Consider the following 19606-nt stretch of genomic DNA (forward strand, 5'->3'; position numbering starts at 1 on the left):
CCAGACAGCCATCATCTGCGGAGACAGGTTTTCACTGATGCGAAGCCCCAGTTTTATGTTAGAGACTCTAGTGTGCGTTGTTGGCTCTTACCATGTCCTTGAAGAATGAAGATGAGAGACGCTGTGCTACAGTCTAATGACTTTGCAGAGCATGTGTAGATACCAACTATGAGTGCTTAAAAAAATAACAGGAAGATGCTTTTTCTTTTTGTAGAAGATAAAAAGATTTGATTGTGCATTCTGGTCCTTTAAAAAGTAAGCTGATTGTCAAACATATCCAACTTGTCATTGTAAGTTCCCCAGGATCTTTTGTAAGTCAACTAGGAAGCCCTGTTTTCTTTCTTTTGACTGTAGAATTGCAGTCACCGTTTGTGAGGGCTGTTTGAGTCAAAGGAACCATGTCAGCAGCATTTTTATTTGCACTGTGTGATGTTGTTCCTGGTTGTCACGCTCTTTGTAAGATAAAATAACTGCTACTTGTTTTTATATAAGCTCTTAAAGATCTGTTTGTGTAAAGAACTTGACGTTATCTTATAGGTTAGTTCAAGAATATTGATTTGCTTTATGTAAGATTTTCTCTTTAAAAACAGTTTTGTGTATTCAGGTGTTTATAGTTCTTCAGTAATTAAACATCTTCCTTTGAATTTTATATAAAGTTTGAACTTTCCTAGAATATTTTTTCTTCAGTAATACAAGGGTGAACTAGAATATAGGCTGTTATGAATTACTGAATTTAAATTGAAAACAGACTTTAGTAAAGTCTGTTTACTGTTTAAAGACTTTACTTTAGTTAAGTCTCTTTAAAGCATAGTATGTTTCAAGATGGTTTTTGTTGAATCTGAACACAGTCCGTGGCCACCTGGTTTATGACCCTGGGACTTTGTTGTATTTTTTTGGTTTGTGTCTTCATTTTGAAATGAGTGGGATGGAGGTTGGTACCAATTACACAGGTTTCTAAAGCCATCTTAAAAACTGAGCAATGAGTTTACCCTGCTGTGAAGGTGTAGGTGGCTGAAGCAGTGGCGTGCCCTGTTGAATAGGCATTATGTGAAATAGCTGTTAAGTCTAATTCTGAGCTTCTGTCTGCCTCTTTCCGTATGGTACAGTTAATTCTATGCAAGGTACTGAAGACAGAAAAAATTTTTCATGATTTTCTCTGTTCTATGGGTGGTGCTGATTGAGGCAAAAGAAACCTTTAAAAATGTTTACAACCTAGTGTCAAACTCATAGCCCTGTGTAGCCCAGGACTACATAGGCCTTCACTGCAGTGATGGGTTATTTAGACCAGTTACAACACACTGCTTTTGACTGGCCTTGACTTTGAATTATAATAATGGAAAGCTTGGGCAATTTCTTTGTTCCTAATGTTTGAAGAATTAATTTTTCTGTTCTTCAAATTGTAAATATAATGTTTTATTTCACTAAGACATAGCTTGAAATATTTGAAGTAGTAAGTGTATATAACATATTGTAGAAAAAAACATTGTTTTTGCTGGAACAGCAAAAGATGACATAACAAATTTTTGCACTAAAGGAATGTAAGAGTTATACAGTGGTTTCTATTTGTAGACTATGGTAAATTGATTAATTTTTAAATGTATATTTTAGGATTTTACATGTTTTCATATATATATGTCCATATGATTTGTATTCAGTTATTTAAACCCTGATTCAGTCACTCTGATAGAAATTGATTTAAATGTAGTGAAAGTGAAAGCCAGGTCCCTGATGGTACCATGTTCATGTTTTAAGTGGCTGTCATTCATTATTTTAAAGCCTTAGGTCTCTCATTAGTAAGCATAAAAGACATCAACTGAGTTTGTGGCATGCAGAGGCATTATTAATAGTAAACCTACATCTCTGTAGAGATGAATGCTTATGATTTTCGAACTACAGGAGAATTTTTTCTGTCACCACTAAGAAATCTTTTAAAGATGATTTAATGCAAATGAAACTTTGGAGTTTATTTGCTGGATCCAAATAAATTAGCTTTTTAAAATTTACAGTTTTTAAAAAAATGCTGGAACTTATTTCCTAAACATACAAAAAAACCTTTTCAAATAATCTTTTGAATATAGAGCTAAAAGTGAATTACCTATTTCATTCATTTTTATTTTTTCTTGATTTAAGTAGTAGTATTTGGTAATCATTTTTAAAAAAAAAACTAGGGAAAGATGTGTAATACTAAAGGATTGTAATTAGTAAGCTTGGGTATGGGAGGAGTGGAGGAGTCATTGAAAGTCATACCATTTTAGAGTACGTAAATTAATGGCACAGTAACTTTTTCAGAAGTACATTTGCGTTTATTGATTCTTCCTTACAGAATGTGACAGTGATGATAACCTGGGTATAAAAAGTGCTTCAGTGGGAGAAGAATTCAGATCCGCAGAAGGTAACCTACTGGAGTTAACCCTTCACCTACTTGATTCTATGTTTTATAATTTCTTCCTCTCTTTCTTCATCCCCCTCCTTGCACTGTGTCTTGTTTGGTTTTTTAAAGCTGTTCTTTCATGTAAAAGATAGTTTGCATTTCCTTGTGTAAGATAATTTAGGGACTAGAATGAATGAGGTTTTACCGGAGCCTGTCCACACTCTTGTGTAAGTATGGTCTGTGCTGTTGCTTTCTCACCACAAGAGCATTTGTTGTGACACAAATGGTATACGTCCTGCCCCATCCCGCAACCAAACCTAAAATAATTATTTTTTGACCCTTTGCAGAAAAAGGTTGCTGTCCTGGGGCTAAGAAAGGATTTTGGTTTCCTAATTTTTATTTAAATAGTATTAAATTAAAAATATTAAAAGTTATGCAGTGAAACTATGAAAGCAAGCACTTATGTCTGAGTATTACAAGATTTTTTCTATAAATTAGGTATGTTTCCCTTCATAGGTTTAAGAGAACTTTTTATATCACTTCACATCAAATCATTTACCAGCTGCCACTGTTTGGTTGTGATGTAAGTCCCAGCTATTACTGTGGGTTTTCCGTAACAGATTGTGCTTTTTAATAATCCTGGGCAGGAAATGAAACAACAGGATTTTGGAAAATAAGCTTACTGAAAGTTGAAACTCTCATATTAGCATCTTTAACATTCAGGAACAATAGTAGGAGTCTTTTTTTTTTTTTTTTTAATTTTTTGGCCACGCCACACAGCATGTGGGATCCTAGTTCCTCAACCTGGGATGGAACCCATGCCCTCTGCTGTGGAAGCATGGAGTCTTAACCACTGGACCCCCAGGGAATTGCCACAGTAGGAGTCTTAATATACGTTCCAATGTGGTGGTTGGTGGAGACTTGAGAGTGGAATGTAAACTTAGGGAAGGAGGCGTGGCAAAACGGGCACAAGGAATGGCCCGCTGCTGCGCTTCTGTTTGCGGGCGCTGCTCTAGAGTACGATGGATCTGACTAGGAGCACACTGTGTGCTGTCTCGGGTAGGGAATTGAGTCTGGCAGTGCAATTGATTCTTTTCAGGGAAGATTCTATTCAGAGAAGACTGATCTTTCTTATAGTCAAAATTCATTAGTTAAACAAAATCGGCAGTAAGTCAACAGCTTAATTGGAAGCAAGTTTTCTGACCAGCTTGTTTTCCCAACATGGTCTTGAGAGGTCTGGCTCGGTGCTAAGCAGCCACATAATGACAGGTTAAACAGATGAAAGAACGTTTGTGAGTTTTAAACAGAAACTGCCAGCTAAGTTGTTTATGAAGTCCACGAAAAGAGAAATACCACTGAGCACCTAAGTACTTAAGACTTCGCAGTCTTCACTTACTACCCATGACTAATCCCATGGAAAATGCCAAACAAAATGATAACTTTTAAATAACCACACTTGAAAAACATCCACAGTCCTGTGGGCTCCTAGCTAACCCAGGAAATCTGAGATCTGTATCACTGAATATGTATCAGAATTTCTAGCATTTTGTATCTATGTTACACTTTTTATGACTGGGAGATTTTGAGAGTTTTTACATTTTTATCATGTCTTAGTTTGGAAAAAGTATTACATTAGTGGATTCAAGTAAAGATACTTTAAACTTTTAATTAACTGTCCTATGAAGCAGAGATATAATGCTCTAATCCCAAGAAAATCAAAGTGGTGTCACGTGTGTTTTCATTTCCTGCTTTATGTAAAATGAGTATGAGAAGCACACAGTGTCCACTCTAAGTTACTGAGCGGCGGCCTCCTCTGTACTTGCCTCCAATGCCTTCCTTTCCCTTCCTTTTCACCCAGCAAGAACCAGCTCAAATACCGTCTCTTAGGTTGAATTGCCACTTTGTAGACAGTTTTGCATGATCACTGCCTCCTAGATCTTCCATCTTTAAAGAAAGCTAGCGGCTCCCATCTCCAGACTCCCTCTGGTTTAAACAGTTTTTTGTTTGTATTTCTCATGCCCACCAGACTGTGAGCCATTCAAGGAGTAGGATCATGTTTTATTTATCTTTATTTCAGTAACAACTAGCACAGGGTTTTAGCACTAAATGATCGTTGAATGAATACACTTCTAACAAACAAAATAAGTTAGGGCTGCTAGGACCCAGCTCCCTATAACTGGATTAAGGAAATTAAGACAGAAACCATTTGGCTGGAGAATATTGGGTGATTGAGTTGACTCTGCACCATGGAAGCAAAGTGATGTTCTAGTCCAAACCCAATAGCAAAACTTCTCCAATCTCCTCTCATTCCTTCTCTCCTCAACACAGCATTTTAAAAGCCTGACAAATGGGTGGTAAAAAGCAGGGTCAGTTTGCTTGTGACTTTGCCCTGGGAAAAGGCAGTTTCTTTTGTGGCCTCCTCTCCCCCCGCTGTGATTATCTCAATCTTTGTTATTCTCTGTAGACCTGTCAGAGTCTTTAACTACCCAAGCCCATTATAAAGATCCTGGGTAGTCTCAGCTTTGGTCTCTGAGTGATATAATATTTTCCAAGTCCCTTAACATCACTGTGTGTCAGTTTCCTCAGTTTTAAAAACAGAAATACTAGTATACCTGCCTTACTGGAGTAGCCTGGCACATGGTAAGCAGTACTGAATTGGTTGCTGCTGCTTGTGGGAATCTTAGTTCCCCAAGCAGGGATCAAACCCACACCTTTAGTAGTGAAAGCATGGAACCAGGGAATTCCCCATGATGGTGACTATTATCAGTATTCACTGTTTACCTGCACCTAAGGTCTGCTCTGTGGAGAAGGCAACAGCACCCCACTCCAGTACTCTTGCCTGGAAAATCCCATGGACGGAGGAGCCTGGTAGGCTGCAGTCCATGGGGTCACTGGGAGTCAGACACGACTGAGCGACTTCACTTTCACTTTTCACTTTCATGCATTGGAGAAGGAAATGGCAACCCACTCCAGTGTTCTTGCCTGGAGAATCCCAGGGACGGGGGAGCCTGGCGGGCTGCCGTCTATGGGGTCACACAGAGTCGGACACAACTGAAGTGACTTAGCATAGCATAGCATAGCATAAGGTCTGCTCTGAAGTATACATGTTCAATAGAGGTATTCTGACCCAAATCCCTGGAAAAGAAGTAAAAGACAGCAATATGTGGGTTGCTGCTAATGTAAAACCATCTTTCTGTAAATGTCATCAGTTTGCCTTAGAGTTCCTTCAACTAATAGCAGTTGTCAGTACAATTATTAATATTATAACAAATAGTAAAACTATAACATAAACAGTAAAACAGTATAACTCTGTGGCCAGTTTAAAGAACAGAGAAAGAAGAGACTACTGTGTTCAGTTTTTACTTGAATTGTATATGAAAAAAACCTAACACATTTAAAAGTGCTGTTAATTTTAACAACCTATAAGAGTCAGAATATTTCTCCTATTTTTCATAAAAACTTAGTCTTCAAACATTTAGTAATTTGCTTTCAGATTCATAGCCTCCAAATGAGTGGAGCATGATTTAGTATAGGCCTTCTAACTCCTATTGCTGAGTTCTTTCTTATTTAGTCATATTACCTCTCTTTCAAAGAGAATGAAATAAAGGCAGAGAGAAAAGAGAATAAGGGAAATACAGACTTAGCCATAACAGAGAAAAACAAGGACATATTTGCTGTAAGTGTTCTATATTTCTTCATGTAGCTTTGAATCACTGTCTAATTTCCTATCATTTCAACCTGAAGGATTCCCTTAGCATCTCTTGGAGGGCAGATTTGCTAATAACAGATTCCTTTAGTTTTTGTCTGGGAAAGTCTTGATTACTCCTCCATTCTTTGTAGATACAGAATTCTTACTTGACAGATTTTTGTTTGTTTTTTTCTTATAGCATTTTAAATATGTTCTCTCACTGTCTTCTGGCCTCCATGATCTTTATGAGAAATAAGCTGTTCGTCTTATTAGAAACGGCTTACACGTGATGAGTTGCTTTCCTCTTGCTGCTTCTGTTGACTTTGGCTTTTGACAGTTTAACTGTAACATGTCTTCAACATGAATCTCTTTGAGTTTCTCCTGTTTGGAGTTTGTTGGTCTTCTTGGATGTGTAGATTCATATCTTTTATCAAATTTGGGACATTTAAACTCTGTTGATTCTTTTTTCTATCTGCTTAATTGTGTTAAACTCCTGTAACAGATTTTTCACTTTAGTTGTACTTTTCAGCTCCAGAATTTCTATTTGGTGGCCTTTCATAATATCCACCTCTTTATGATATTCTATTTTGTTCATACATTGTTTTCACAATTTCCTTTACTGCTTTGCTCATGGTTTACTCTAGGTCTTAGAACATAAGACAGCTGGTTTAAAGTCTTTGTTTAGTAAATTCAATATCTAGGTGTCCTCAGGGACAATTTAATGCAATTTTTTTCACTTTGTATACTTTACTGTTTCTTTGTATTATTTGTGTTTTTGATGAAAATTGGATGTGCAAATATTATAATGTAGTACTTTGGAAATCAGATTCTCTGTCTTCCCCTTGGTGTGCTGTTTGTGATTGTCAAAGGCTATAATTGTCCATGTGCTTAGTTCCAGATTATTTTTGCAAAAACTGTACTCCTTGTCATTTTTGGTTACTGAAGTCTCTGTTCCTTTAGCTTGTTTTCAACTATTGTTTTGACAGAGATTTCTTTGAATACCAGGAGCAAACAACAATCTCTCCTGAGCTTCAGCTGTGTGCTAGCACTTTCAACATTTAGCCAGCTGTGCACTGAGCCTGGTGGCACAGTGGTAAAGAATCTGCCTGCACTGCAAGAGCCACAGGAGACTCAGGTTCCATCCCCAGGTCGGGAAGATCCCCTGGTGGAGGAAATGGCAACCCCCTCCAGTATTCTTGCCTGGGAAATCCTATGGACGGAGGAGTCTGGCAGGCCAAAGAGTCCAGCACAGTTGGAGTGACTTAGCACGCAAGCGTGCACTGAGCCTGCAGACCAGCCAGTGGCGAAGGCTCAGTGTCTTCTCAGGCATTTTCTGAGCGTGCATCCTGTACTGGGTATGTGCCTGGTTACTGAATTTCCCAGGACACAGAGGTGCTTTTGAATGCCCTAATTTCCCAAGGAAATTCTCTTCATGGCTTTTCCTCCCAGATATTAGGTGTTCTCTTGTATGTCTCACCCATCATCTTTTACCCCAGGCCATGGGCTTTTTGTCTGCCTCACAGTGTTTCTGAGCCACGCAGACTGCTTTTCTGCCCGGTGTGGGGCCTGAGCTTGTAAAATAGACGATGCCTTCAGATACAGGATAGAACAAAAGCAGTAAGTTGTGACTTCTGCTCTGCTCTGCTCTGCCTGGAGCCAGGGACGAGGGTCCCACACCAGGAGTATGAGCTGCTGCAGGGAGGGATAGTGAGGTGGTGGGGAAAGGGCAAGTGAAGATACCACTAGGCTTTCCCACTGTTTGTTTGTTTGTTTTTTGAATTATTTGTTTTTGGCTGCACTGGGTCTCTGTTGCTTTTGTGTGGGCTTTCTCAAGTTGCAGTGAGCAGGGGCTACTCGTCACTGCCGTGTACGGGCCTCTCGTTGCGCTGGCTCCTCTTGCTGTGGAGTGCAGGCTCAGTAGTTGTGGTGCGTGGGCTTAGTTGCTCTGAGGCGTGTGGAATCTTCCTAGATAGGGATGGAACCGTGTCCCCTGCATTGGCAGGTAGATTCCTATCCACTTCACCACCAGGGCAGTCCCCATACTGGTGTTTGTGTGATCTTTGTCTGGATTCAGTGTTTGCTTCGTTGCTGTGACCCTTTGAGGATTTTCCAAACTTTTGAGAAAGTTGTTTCTGCCCAACAGTTTAGGCGTGTATTTCAGTGTTGTATGTGGAAGGACGGGTGTTTGGAGCTACCTATTCCACTGATTTGTTGAAAATTCACTCTAGGACCTGTTCTTCTTCTTCATGTCAGTTTTGGAGAATGATGTTTTGCGAGAAATTTGTCCATTTTACCTTGATGGTCAAATGTACCAGTGTGAAGTTGTTCATAGTAGTATTCCTTTATTATATACTTTTTATTTCTTTAGGATCGCTGATGATATCATCTCATTTTTCCCCTAATATTGGTAATTTTTGTTTTCCTCTTCACTAACTTGAAGTTTATCAGTTTATTTGATCATTTCAAAGAGTGAACTGTTTTTAGTTGATAATTTCTCTCCTTTTGGTCTGCTCTCCATTTCATTGATTTCTGCTCTTTATTATTTCCTTCCTTCTACTTTGAGCTTAAATTTTGTCATCTTTTATAGCTTTTTAATGTGACATTTAGACTGTTGATTGAATTTTTTTTCCTTATTTTTTAAATGTAAACATTTAAAGATGTTTATTTCCCTCTAAGCCAGGATAAGCAAGCTTTAAGCTTTTTCTGTAAAATACTAGATAGTAAATATTTTAGGCTTTGTAGTTCCTGTGGTCTCTGTTAGTTACTCAACTCTGCTATTATAGCATGAAAGCAGCTATTCTCAATACATAAACAAAGGAGTGTCAAGTATACAGTGAAATTTACAAAAGTTACTGGTGGACTGGATTTGGCCCACAGACTGTAGTTTGTCAGCTTTCTACTTTTTACTATGTTCCACAACCTAGACAGCATATTAAAAAGCAGTGACATTACTTTGCCAACAAAGGTCCATCTACTCAAAGCTATGGTTTTCCCAGTAGTCATGGATGGATGTGAGAGTTGGACTATAAAGAAAGCTGAGTGTCAAAAGAATAGATGCTTTTGAACTGTGGTGTTGGAGAAGACTCTTGAGAGTCTGTTGGGCTGCAAGGAGATCAAACCAGTCCATCCTAAAGGAAATCAATCCTGAATATTCATTGGAAGGACTGATGGTGAAGCTGAAACTCCAATACTTTGGCCACCTGACATGAAGAACTCACTCACTGGAAAAGACCCTGATGCTGAGAAAGATTGAAGGCAGGAGGAGCAGGGGACGACAGAGGATGAGATGGTCCCCATGGCATCACCAACTCAATGGACATGAATTTGAGTAAACTCCAGGAGTTGGTGATGGACAGGGAAGCCTGGCGTGCTGCAGTCCATGGGGTGGCAAAGAGTTGGACACAACTGAGTGACTGAACTGACTGTGTTCCACAAATTTTCATGTTTTTGCTATCAGTTTGAAATATTTTCTAATTTTCCTTATATTGTCTCCTTTGATCTATTGACTCTTTAGATATATTGTTGAATTTACAAATATTAATATTTGAATGTCTTATTATTTCTAATTTAATTTTGTTGTGGTAAGAGAATATACTCTGTAAAATTTAAAACTTTTGATATTTATTGAGACTTTCGTGTCTCAACCTGTGGTCTGTCTTGATGAATATTCTGTATGCACTTGAATGTATTTCTGTTTTGATTGTCAGTTAGGTCAAGGTGGTTGATAATATCAGATCTTCATCCTCAGTGATTTTTTTTTTATCTAGTTAACCTGTCAGTTACCACAGTAGTAACAGTGAGCTTCTTCATCAAGGATTGTAGATTTACTTTTTCTCTTTAGTTATTTTGTGTTTTGAAGTTCTGTTTTTAGTTGCATATACATTTCTGATGTGTGCTAAACTGATCTGTTTAGCGTTATGATACTATGAACTGTTCTTTATCTCTGGTAATACCTTTTATCATAAAATGTTTTTGTTTGATATTAATATAGCTACTCAAGCTTTCTTATGCTTAATATTGACACAGTGTATATTTTTCCATTCTTTTATTTTCAGTCTATTTATATCTTTGTTTTGAAACTACGTCTCTAAATTTGATTCTGAATTTGAAACTACGTCTCTAAGTTTGATCTTACTTTTTGATTTACTCTGACAATCTGTCCAGTTTTTTATGGTTGCTCGGTTATGAGATATATACTTTGGCTTTTGTTATAAACACTATAAGAAAATATTATTTTTTGCTCTAAACATTGCTTTGAGTTTTAAAGAAAGGAAAGAAGAAATAGAGTTTTTAATATTTATCCACATAGTTACCATTTCAAATGACCTTTCATTCTTTCCAGTAGATTACGGTTTCTATCTGATGTCCTTTTTCTTCAGCCTAAAGAATTTCCTGTCCTGTTTTATATTAATGTAATGCAGTTTTGCTAGTGTTGAATATTGTTTCATTTATGAAAATATCTTTATTTTCCCTTTAATTTTGAAGTATATTTTCTCTGGCTTTAGAATTCTGGTTAACTAGTGTTTTTTTCTTCAGCACTTTAGAGCTGGAGCTCCATTTTCTTGTTCTGTGGCCGGCCTCCTTTGTTTGTCCTGACAAATGACCATAATTTCTATTATTGCTCCCCTATATGCACGTATGTCATTTTTTCCCTCTTATTGCTATTAATATTTCCTCTTTGGCTTTGGATTTTAGCAGTGTTTGGTAATGTCCCTGGATGTAGCTATCTTTGTATCTACTTGGAGTTTCCTTAGCTTCATGTTATCTCTAAGTTTATAAGTTCCCCCCATTGTTTCTTCACAACTGTTTGTCCCGCTTTCTGTCCGCTCTCCTTTTGGAAGTCCAGTTCCGCATGTTCTGTGCTTTAGATTCACCCACAGGCTTGTCACCTTCTCCCAGTGTTCCTTCTCTCTCCTTCATATTTGACCACTTCTGTTGTCCAGTCTTCAAGTTTAGTAGTCAGTCTTCTGCCACCTCCAGTGTTAAGCTGACTTAGTAAATTTTCAGTTTCAAAACTTGTGTTTTCTCTTTAATAGTTTTTATTTCTCTGTTGAGATTTCTTATCCACTCAACCTTGAAAATAGTTTTAACTTTTCTTAAAATCTCTTTTCTGCTAATCCCAATCAGTAGCTTGATTATCTTGTGTGTCAGTTTCTTTTGTCTGCTCTTCCTCTTGACCGTGCGGCACATTTCTTCTTTCTTTGCAAGTCACGTGATTTTTGATGTATGCTGGATGTTTGTGATGTAAATTATAGATTCTCAGAATACTGTTAACTTCCTCTGAGGAATTTTTTCTTTCTTGTAGGTAGTTAACTTGCTGGACTCGGACACCAAACTCTCTCTCCACCACAGCAGGCAGCAGTCGCTTGCTTCTTTTAGCTTTCCGACTGCTGTTTCTCACGAGAATCTCGGCTCCTTTCTCGTGTATGCAGAGTTCAGAAGTCAGCCAACGATTTGTAGATTCGGAGGATCCTCTTCTGTTACTTTCTCATTTCTGCTGGGATCTCTTTCTACTGTTCCTACCCTCCTGCCACCACCTCCCCTTCGCACCCTCTGTCATCTGTCTGACTCCTCAGTTTGCATCTTGTTTCACAGGGATGTCGGCATGCCCTAAGGCAAATGAGAAACAAGGTGTAAAGCTGCATATTTAGCCCTATGTAATTCATTTATTTCAATAACTAACTTCGGTCCTATTTCTACCTGATTTTTATTGTTCTTTAGTGCCTTAAAATAGTTTATAATTGTTATCTAGGGGAGAATTAATCCAGTAAGCTGCTACTGCTGCTGCTAAGTCGCTTCAGTTGTGTCCGACTCTGTGCAGCCCCATAGACGGCAGCCCACCAGGCTCCCCCGTCCCTGGGATTCTCCAGGCAAGAACACTGGAGTGGGGTGCCATTTCCGTCTCCATTGCATGAAAGTGAAAAGTGAAAGTGAAGTCGCCCAGTCGTGTCCGACCCTCAGCAACCCCATGGACTGCAGCCTTCCAGGCTCCTCAGTCTGTGGGATTTTCCAGGCAGGAGTACTGGAGTGGGGTGTCATTGCCTTCTCCCCAATATAAGCTACTCTACTGTTAGAGTGGAAGTTTATTGGAAGTGGAACCATTTAGTTGCTTTCGTTTTTATCCATTCTAACTGGCAAGTTTAATTCCTGTAAGTTCACTGTGAGATATTAATGTTTTTGTATTTACTTCTGCAATTTCATTCTTAGCTTCCTCTTTGTTTTTTCAAGTTGGTGTGTATCCTGTGTATTTGTTTCTGTTCTTTCTGTGGTTACCTTGGCATTTTATCACATTTTTTATATGTAACTTAAAAACTAAAGTGTATGTACATGTTGTCTGCCTCCATAAAACAATAAAAGGACTCTGGAACACTTCAGCTCTGATCCTTTTCCCCAATTTATACCCTGGTCCTCCAGATTTTTGGTTCTCTGTGTGTGTATATGTGTATATAATACACACAGAAATTGTACAAAACATCTCGCAAAACAGGTGACCATCTTTCAGATTAAAAAAGAGTATTACCAGTGGGTTGATTTCCTGGGGCTGCTCACCTAAGTACTACAAACGAGGTGGCTTAAAACAATAGAAATTGTCTCACAGTCGTCGCGTTCACCCATCTAAGGTCAAGCTGTTGGTAGGGCCATGGTCCTGCTCCCAGATTCTGGTTGTTAATGTCAACTGTAGGTGAAGGAAAGTTGCATGGCTCGAGGTAGCCTGGAGTTAAAACTCCCCTCCAGGTCCTCCCCACTATTCTATGCAAAACAAAGAACTCTCTCACCCAAAGGGAAAATGGACATTAGGTTGGTTATGCCCAGCTTCCAGCCGGTCCAGCCTCTGGCCGATCTCCAAAATTCCTTGCCCCAGCTGTTCAAGAGATAACTACTCCGAACAACCTTGGAGAAGAACAGGCCCCCTTAAGACAGTAGATTTCCACACATATGCCTATATATACTTACTCTTTTCTTGGGTTAGTTCAGCAGCTCACTAATCTGACTGCTGCCCCTTCTCGCCTCATTTAAGGTGATCTGTTCCTGTAAAGTGCCGGCTTCCATCTTTTTCTGAACCTTGCCTTCTCTAACTCCGTTACCCAACAGCAGGCATTCCTTGGCTTGTAGATGTATCTGTCTCTGCGTCCATCATCACGGGACCATCTACCTGTGTGTCCATCTTCACGTGGCATTTTCTTCCAATAAGGACGTCAGTCATGTTGAATTAGGGCTCACCCTAGTGACCTCATCTTAACTTGGTCACACTCACAAAGACCCTATTTCCAAATTAGGTCACATTCACGCATACCAGGGTAAGAACATATCTTGAGGGGGGCACAATTCAGCCCACAATGGTCAGTTCCCTAGAAGCATCCCCCTCACTTAATTTCAGTTAATCAGAACACAAATAGCCACATATAGTCAGTGTGCATCACATTGAACAGCACAGTCATGGTCTATATTACTGATATTTTGGGTCTGAATGCCTTTAGTTAACAGTTTTACAGATTCATCTGATTGTTAGCATGTAGCTTTGGTTTGTTCATTTCCAGTACCTGTAAGATAACTTTACACATAAATCAATTCATGTATCACTTACAGACATTGGGTTGGCTGTTGCAAATAATTTCCACATTTCTAGGAATATATACTGAGGTGGAGACTTGCTGACATTCAGCTCTAGTAGATTATGCAAGGTTTTTTACAAAAGTGGTTGTTCGAATTTTTTTTTCATTCCAGTAGTGAGTGTGAGCTCCTACTGATCTACATTTTCACTAATCATTGAATTATTGGTCTTTTTAATTTTACCTAGTGGTAGGCATTTTTTTGTGGTTTGAATTTACATTTTTCTGATGATTAATGTTTATTTGACCTTTTGACATCTTTTGCCAGTGTCTTTGCAGATTTCTTGAGTTTTGACTATCTTTTTACTGATTTTTCTGGGTTGAAAATCTTTCTAGGTATAAGATCTGTGTATTGCAAATATTTTCTCTTTATGTCTTGTCTTTTTACACTCTCCTTTTGATGGATTAAAGGAATTTTAATGCATTCCGAAGTACCATTCTTTTTCATAATGTTTTTGAATCCTGTTTAATTCTTTCCCTACACTAAGGTCCTGAACATAGTCCCGTGTTCTTTGCTGTTTGTTGTTCCACCTTTGCTCTTACACAGTTAATACACAGTAAATCTGAACTGTATTTTTGTATATTCCATAAGGTGGGGATAAATTTATTTTTTTTCCATGTGGCCTACCAGTTTCTCTCCATCATGTATTGAAAACCCCACCTTGCCCCACCATTCTGCAAGGCTGCCCGTGTAATCGATCAGGTTTCCATAGAGCTGTCGGTGCTGCCTCTTTGGTCTGTTCACCAGTTCTTGGGCTGGTTTGTTGTAGTTTAGTCACTAAGTCGTGTCCGATTCTTTGGTACCCGACCCAATGGACTGAGATTTCCCAGGCAAGAATACTGGAGTGGGTTGCCATTTCCTTCTTAAGGGGATCTTCCAACCCAGGGATCGAACCCGCATCTCCTGCACTGGCAGTCGGATTTGCACTGGTACCACATTGTTAATTACTATAACTTTGTAATAAGTTTTCATAAAAAGAAATCTTGTCACCTTTTTCTTCTTTGTTTGCTAAGAGCATCTTGGCTTTTCTGTACATTTCTTCATCCCTTTGAATTCATCTTAGGGCAATGCACTGACCTAGAATCTAGCTTTAACACAGTGTAGAGTAGCTTGTAGTGTTTTAAATTCCTAACGATGTAACACTAGTGCCCCAGCTCATAGGAAGAGGTGGCTGCATATTAGAGGAATTATTGTGCTTGTGAACCCAGTAGACTGCGGGAGACCATGGACTGGACAGGATTAGATAAATCTGGTGTGAGAAGCTAGTGAAGGCCAAGAAACTTGACACCTAATTACCCCCTTGAGTTTTTAGCATCATTCTCAGGAAATGGAGAAAAAGACCAGTGAACCCAAGAATGTCTGCCTTGCTCACTGTTGTATTTTGTACCTGATATACAGTGGGCATTCAATAAATTTGTTCAGTGAGTGCATATGTATATATAATAAATGCTTCTCAGAGGATATTATATAGCCTTGAATTTGATTCTTTGTCTTAGATACTAGAAAAATTAAAACTAAGATTTTAATAGCTTTTGAGGTTTTGCCATTTCATGATTTTGCCTTTCTTTTTCTGCTGGTAAGTTTTATATGTATTACCTCAAATCTTTTTTGGAAATAGATACTCTTTTTTCCCCTGTTAAGTCTGGTGAATACCTGTCAGTCAATTCTCGAAGTTTGTTGTCTTTCTATGTCCCTAAATGGAAATAACTAATAAGTTTCTTAGCATTTTAAGCTCAGATATACTGTAATTCAGTTTAAGATCATATCCAGATTCTCATATTTCAAAAGTCAAATTTTATGATGAAGAAACTGCAAAGTTATCTTCAGTTTCTCCAAGTTGTATTTCCTTTTCTTCCTGAAAATACAGATGTAGTTGATGAGACTTACATTAAGTACATTTTTATCAGTTTTCTGCCCTAAATGTTAAAATATTCTTTTTTAATGCAGATGTGGAATTAGAAGAAGCTATTAGAAGAAGTCTTGAGGAAATGTAACTAAAGGTATTACCACACAACATCAAGTGGCCTTGAAGAGACTCAGGATGATGAATTCTTGAGTTTGTTTTCTAAAGGAGACCACAGACCTACTAGTACAAATGTATTTGAAAACACACTGTTTTTGCTTTTGTATGTTCAAACTCTGATATTGCTTTGTGTTTTTGTGCCATTTGCAAAAATGTATAGAGGAACAGAATATATGTTAATGCAAATACAAATTATATATTCTAATATAGGTATCATGTTTCCCAGGTAACCTTGAATTCATATACTTAGGTTAAAAGGATTTTAAAAAAAGAAATAAAGAAGCCCTTGACTATTGTTTATGTTTCCCAAATAGAATTGGTTCTTTAATTTTAATTGTACTGTACAGATAATTCTAGTTTATTTTTTTAAGAGTGAAAATGAATATAAATAAAACTATCATAGCTCATTTTTTCTGTAAATTTTACTTCTCATGTGGCACTAATATATATTATCTTTGAGGTCTTTTTATGATTATTGGAAGAGAGCAATGGAAACTGATTGTGAAAACAGATGAAGAATTTTATCAGCAATGTTCTTTGTGGCTTTCACTGAGATGTATAGTCCTGCTTTAATTAGAGCTGTACATTGCTGGAATGAAAAAGAAAACCAACCTAATTTCTTTGAAAGTAGTAAAAAGAAAGTTTTTCCATTCTTTTTACCTACTTCGACTTTCATATGACTTGTATTATTTTCTGTTTAAAGGGAATGATGTAAAAGTATTTGCATAGAATTAGGCATACTTTTTAATATTAGTCCTTTTATATATATATATATATATTTCTGTAAACATAGTATTCTTTAGAAAATAATGTTGAAAGTCTACTCAGGAGTAATCTTCCTTAACCCTTTAAAATTTTTAATTCATATGGAAGTATCTTCATGTTAGTTATTCATTAAAATATCAGTGTCCTACAGTTGGTATTACATATTTAATTTTTAAATGTTGAAGCCCCATGATGAATAATAAAAAATGTTATATAATTAGAAGACTAAAAAGGGGCTTGTCATACAATCTTTGTGAATATACTTCATGTTATTTGACCAGAAATGTCATCCCTAAAAATTTTGAGTAGTAATTATTTACCAAACTTAAATTTTTCTATAAATATAAATTTTTCTTTAAGACAAAAAATATCATAGCTAGAACTTTGGTCTTTCTCTGCAACTAGATAATTGAGTGTTAAATAGTATGACTTGTTTTATTATTATCATATAGTCTTTTCAGTCCACATTGGAAACCAGTTTGTGTTCTTTCTTAAGCTGTCAGTTCTGTCCTCTGTGCTTGCTTTTTAAGTAGACGTCATAGCTTGAGAATGCCGTAGTCATTTTTCCAAAGCGAGCACACTGTACTGTTAATTTGTTAAGAGTAGGTTAAGGCTTTGGGAGGTGGTTACAGAGCTTAAAGACGTCTGGGGAGCCTGCTCAGCAGTGGGAGGTGAACGGGTGTCCAGGAGACGGCTGTGCTGGAGGCGCCTGCTGGGCAGGGGCGCTGTGTTGCTGGGACACTCATGTGTGAATGGTCCAGAGTGACACAGTGGGGAAGGGGTAGTCATCATGATCCTTAAGGTCATTGGGTTGCTTAATGTTTTAATAATTGTCACTGATTGTATTTCTGCTTACTACAAAATTAAAAATCATGTTTCAGTTCAGTTCAGTCGCTCAGTCGTGTCCGACTCTTTGCAACCCCATGAATCACAGCACGCCAGGCCTCCCTGTCCATCACCAAGTCCCGGAGTTCACTCAAACTCAAGTCCATCGAGTCAGTGATGCCATCCAGCCATCTTATCCTCTGTCATCCCCTTTTTCTCCTGCCCCCAATCCCTCCCAGCATCAGAGTCTTTTCCAGTGAGTCAACTCTTCGCATGAGGTGGCCAAAGTACTGCAGTTTCAGCTTTAGCATCATTCCTTCCAAGGAACACCCAGGGCTGATCTCCTTCAGAATGGACTGGTTGGATCTCCTTGCAGCCCAAGGGACTCTCAGGAGTCTTCTCCAACACCACAGTTCAAAAGCATCAATTCTTTGGGGCTCAGCTTTCTTCACAGTCCAACTCTCACATCCATACCTGACCTTTGTTGGCAAAGTAATGTCTCTGCTTTTCAATATGCTATCTAGGTTGGTCATAACTTTTTTTCCAAGGAGTAAGTGTCTTTTAATTTCATGGCTGCAGTCACCATCTGCAGTGATTTTGGAGCCCAAGAAATAAAGTCTGATACTGTTTCCACTGTTTCCCCATCTTATTTCCCATGAAGTGATGGGACCAGATGCCATGATCTTCGTTTTCTGAATGTTGAGCTTTAAGTAAACTTTTTCACTCTCCTCTTTCATTTTTATCAAGAGGCTTTTTAGTGTCTCTTCACTTTCTGCCATAAGGGTGATGTCTTCTGCATGTCTGAGGTTATTGATATTTCTCCTGGCAATCTTGATTCCAGCTTGTGCTTCCTCCAGCCCAGCGTTTCTCATGATGTACTCTGCACAGAAGTTAAATAAGCAAGGTGACAATATACAGCCTTGACGTACTCCTTTTCCTATTTGGAACCAGTCTGTTGTTCCGTGTCCAGTTCTAACTGTTGCTTCCTGACCTGCATATAGGTTTCTCAAGAGGCAGGTCAGGGGGTCTGGTATTCCCATCTCTTTCAGAATTTTCCACAGTTTATTGTGATCCATACAGTCAAAGGCTTTGGCATAGTCAATAAAGCAGAAATAGATGTTTTTCTGGAACTCTCTTGCTTTTTCAATGATCCAGCAGATGTTGGCAATTTGATCCCTGGTTTCTCTGCCTTTTCTAAATCCAGCTTACTCATTTGAACCTAATTTAGACACATGGAGGAGAGTGGATGTCACACAAAGTAATGGGGAATATTATCAAGAGAATGTTTCTGACAACGATGCTTACTTGTTTGCTTTTATTCGTTTTTCATTTTACTGTGATAGGTTTTTTTTTTCTTTTAAAAAGTTTTTATTGTGATGCCTTTTTATACCTGAATAACTGCTTTTGTCAAAAAAATGAATGACAGTGTTTATTTTTAAAAGGATATATAGGTAATGTACTGACAGCGTCTGGTTGGTGGTATCATTGACTGTCTTAAATAAAAATTCCTCCCTTAAAGAGTTTGTTTTTGGATGCTTGGTATCCTACCAGCCCAACCCTTCCTTCTGTCTCCTTGTCCTCCTGACCATTTGGTCACTCAGACCTCTCCCAAGAACAAGGTGCAAGGACTCTCCTGGACTCCCTCGGGCAGGGTAACCAGAGACTCAATAGCATAGGCCTCAACTTAAAGAGCTTTCTTTTTTTCCATCAATATTTTTCCTTTAAATTTCTTTTAAACCATTTATTCTTTCACTCACAAAGTATTTATTGAGTACTTATATTTGTCAGCTACTATTCTAAGCACTTGAAATACATCAGTGAGCAAAAGGAAGCCCTCACCTCCGCAGTGGAGCACACCTGCGGGCGGTGCTGAGATGAGGAAGGAAAACAGCCGAATGAGCTGAGAAGGACCGGTGGGGGCGGCCCGGGAGGGGGGGCTTGCTGTTCCTACTTGAGCGATCAGGGTCCTTAGTGAACTTGAGCAAAGGCCTGAAGGCAGGGAGTGAGCTTATCCAGACATGCAAAGTAAGGCTAGCGCAGGCAGCTTGGAGACAAGAGTCCTTTGAGGCCTCTTCTGAAGGCCTTGGCTTTTACTCATTTTTTACAAGTGAGGAGCCGCTGAAGGTTTCTGAGAAGTGCTGTGCTGTGCCTTATTCTGGATCACTGTAGCTGCTGAGCTGAGCACAGACAGTGGTGCAAACAGCACCAGACCAGATGGGAGGGCAGGGCTGGGATGCTGGCCCAGTGGGGAGTGAAAATGGGCCTGGGTATTCTCTGGAGTTGGAATCCACAGAGTCTGAGGTGTGAGAAAGTCCAGCACATT

General features: G+C 38.6%; 1 protein-coding gene across 3 annotated transcripts in view; it reads left to right on the forward strand.

Moving 5' to 3' along the window:
- The window catches only part of ZNF451 (zinc finger protein 451), an 88626-nt gene extending 71283 nt beyond the window's left edge, over positions 1-17343 (forward strand). The window contains exons 14-15 of one of the 3 annotated variants that reach the window (XM_070360879.1): positions 2324-2392; positions 11365-15596. In XM_070360879.1, the coding sequence (XP_070216980.1) occupies positions 2324-2392; positions 11365-11372 (77 nt within the window). In that variant the 3' untranslated portion in view covers positions 11373-15596. Of the gene's footprint in view, positions 1-2323; positions 2393-11364; positions 15597-15617 lie in introns of those variants that run through there. The other 2 variants (XM_070360878.1, XM_070360880.1) reach the window with 2 other exon arrangements.
- The last annotated feature ends 2263 nt before the right edge of the window (positions 17344-19606 follow it).

Source organism: Bos mutus, chromosome 23, assembly GCF_027580195.1.
Source record: "Bos mutus isolate GX-2022 chromosome 23, NWIPB_WYAK_1.1, whole genome shotgun sequence".
In the NCBI taxonomy this organism is placed as follows: Eukaryota; Metazoa; Chordata; class Mammalia; order Artiodactyla; family Bovidae; genus Bos; species Bos mutus.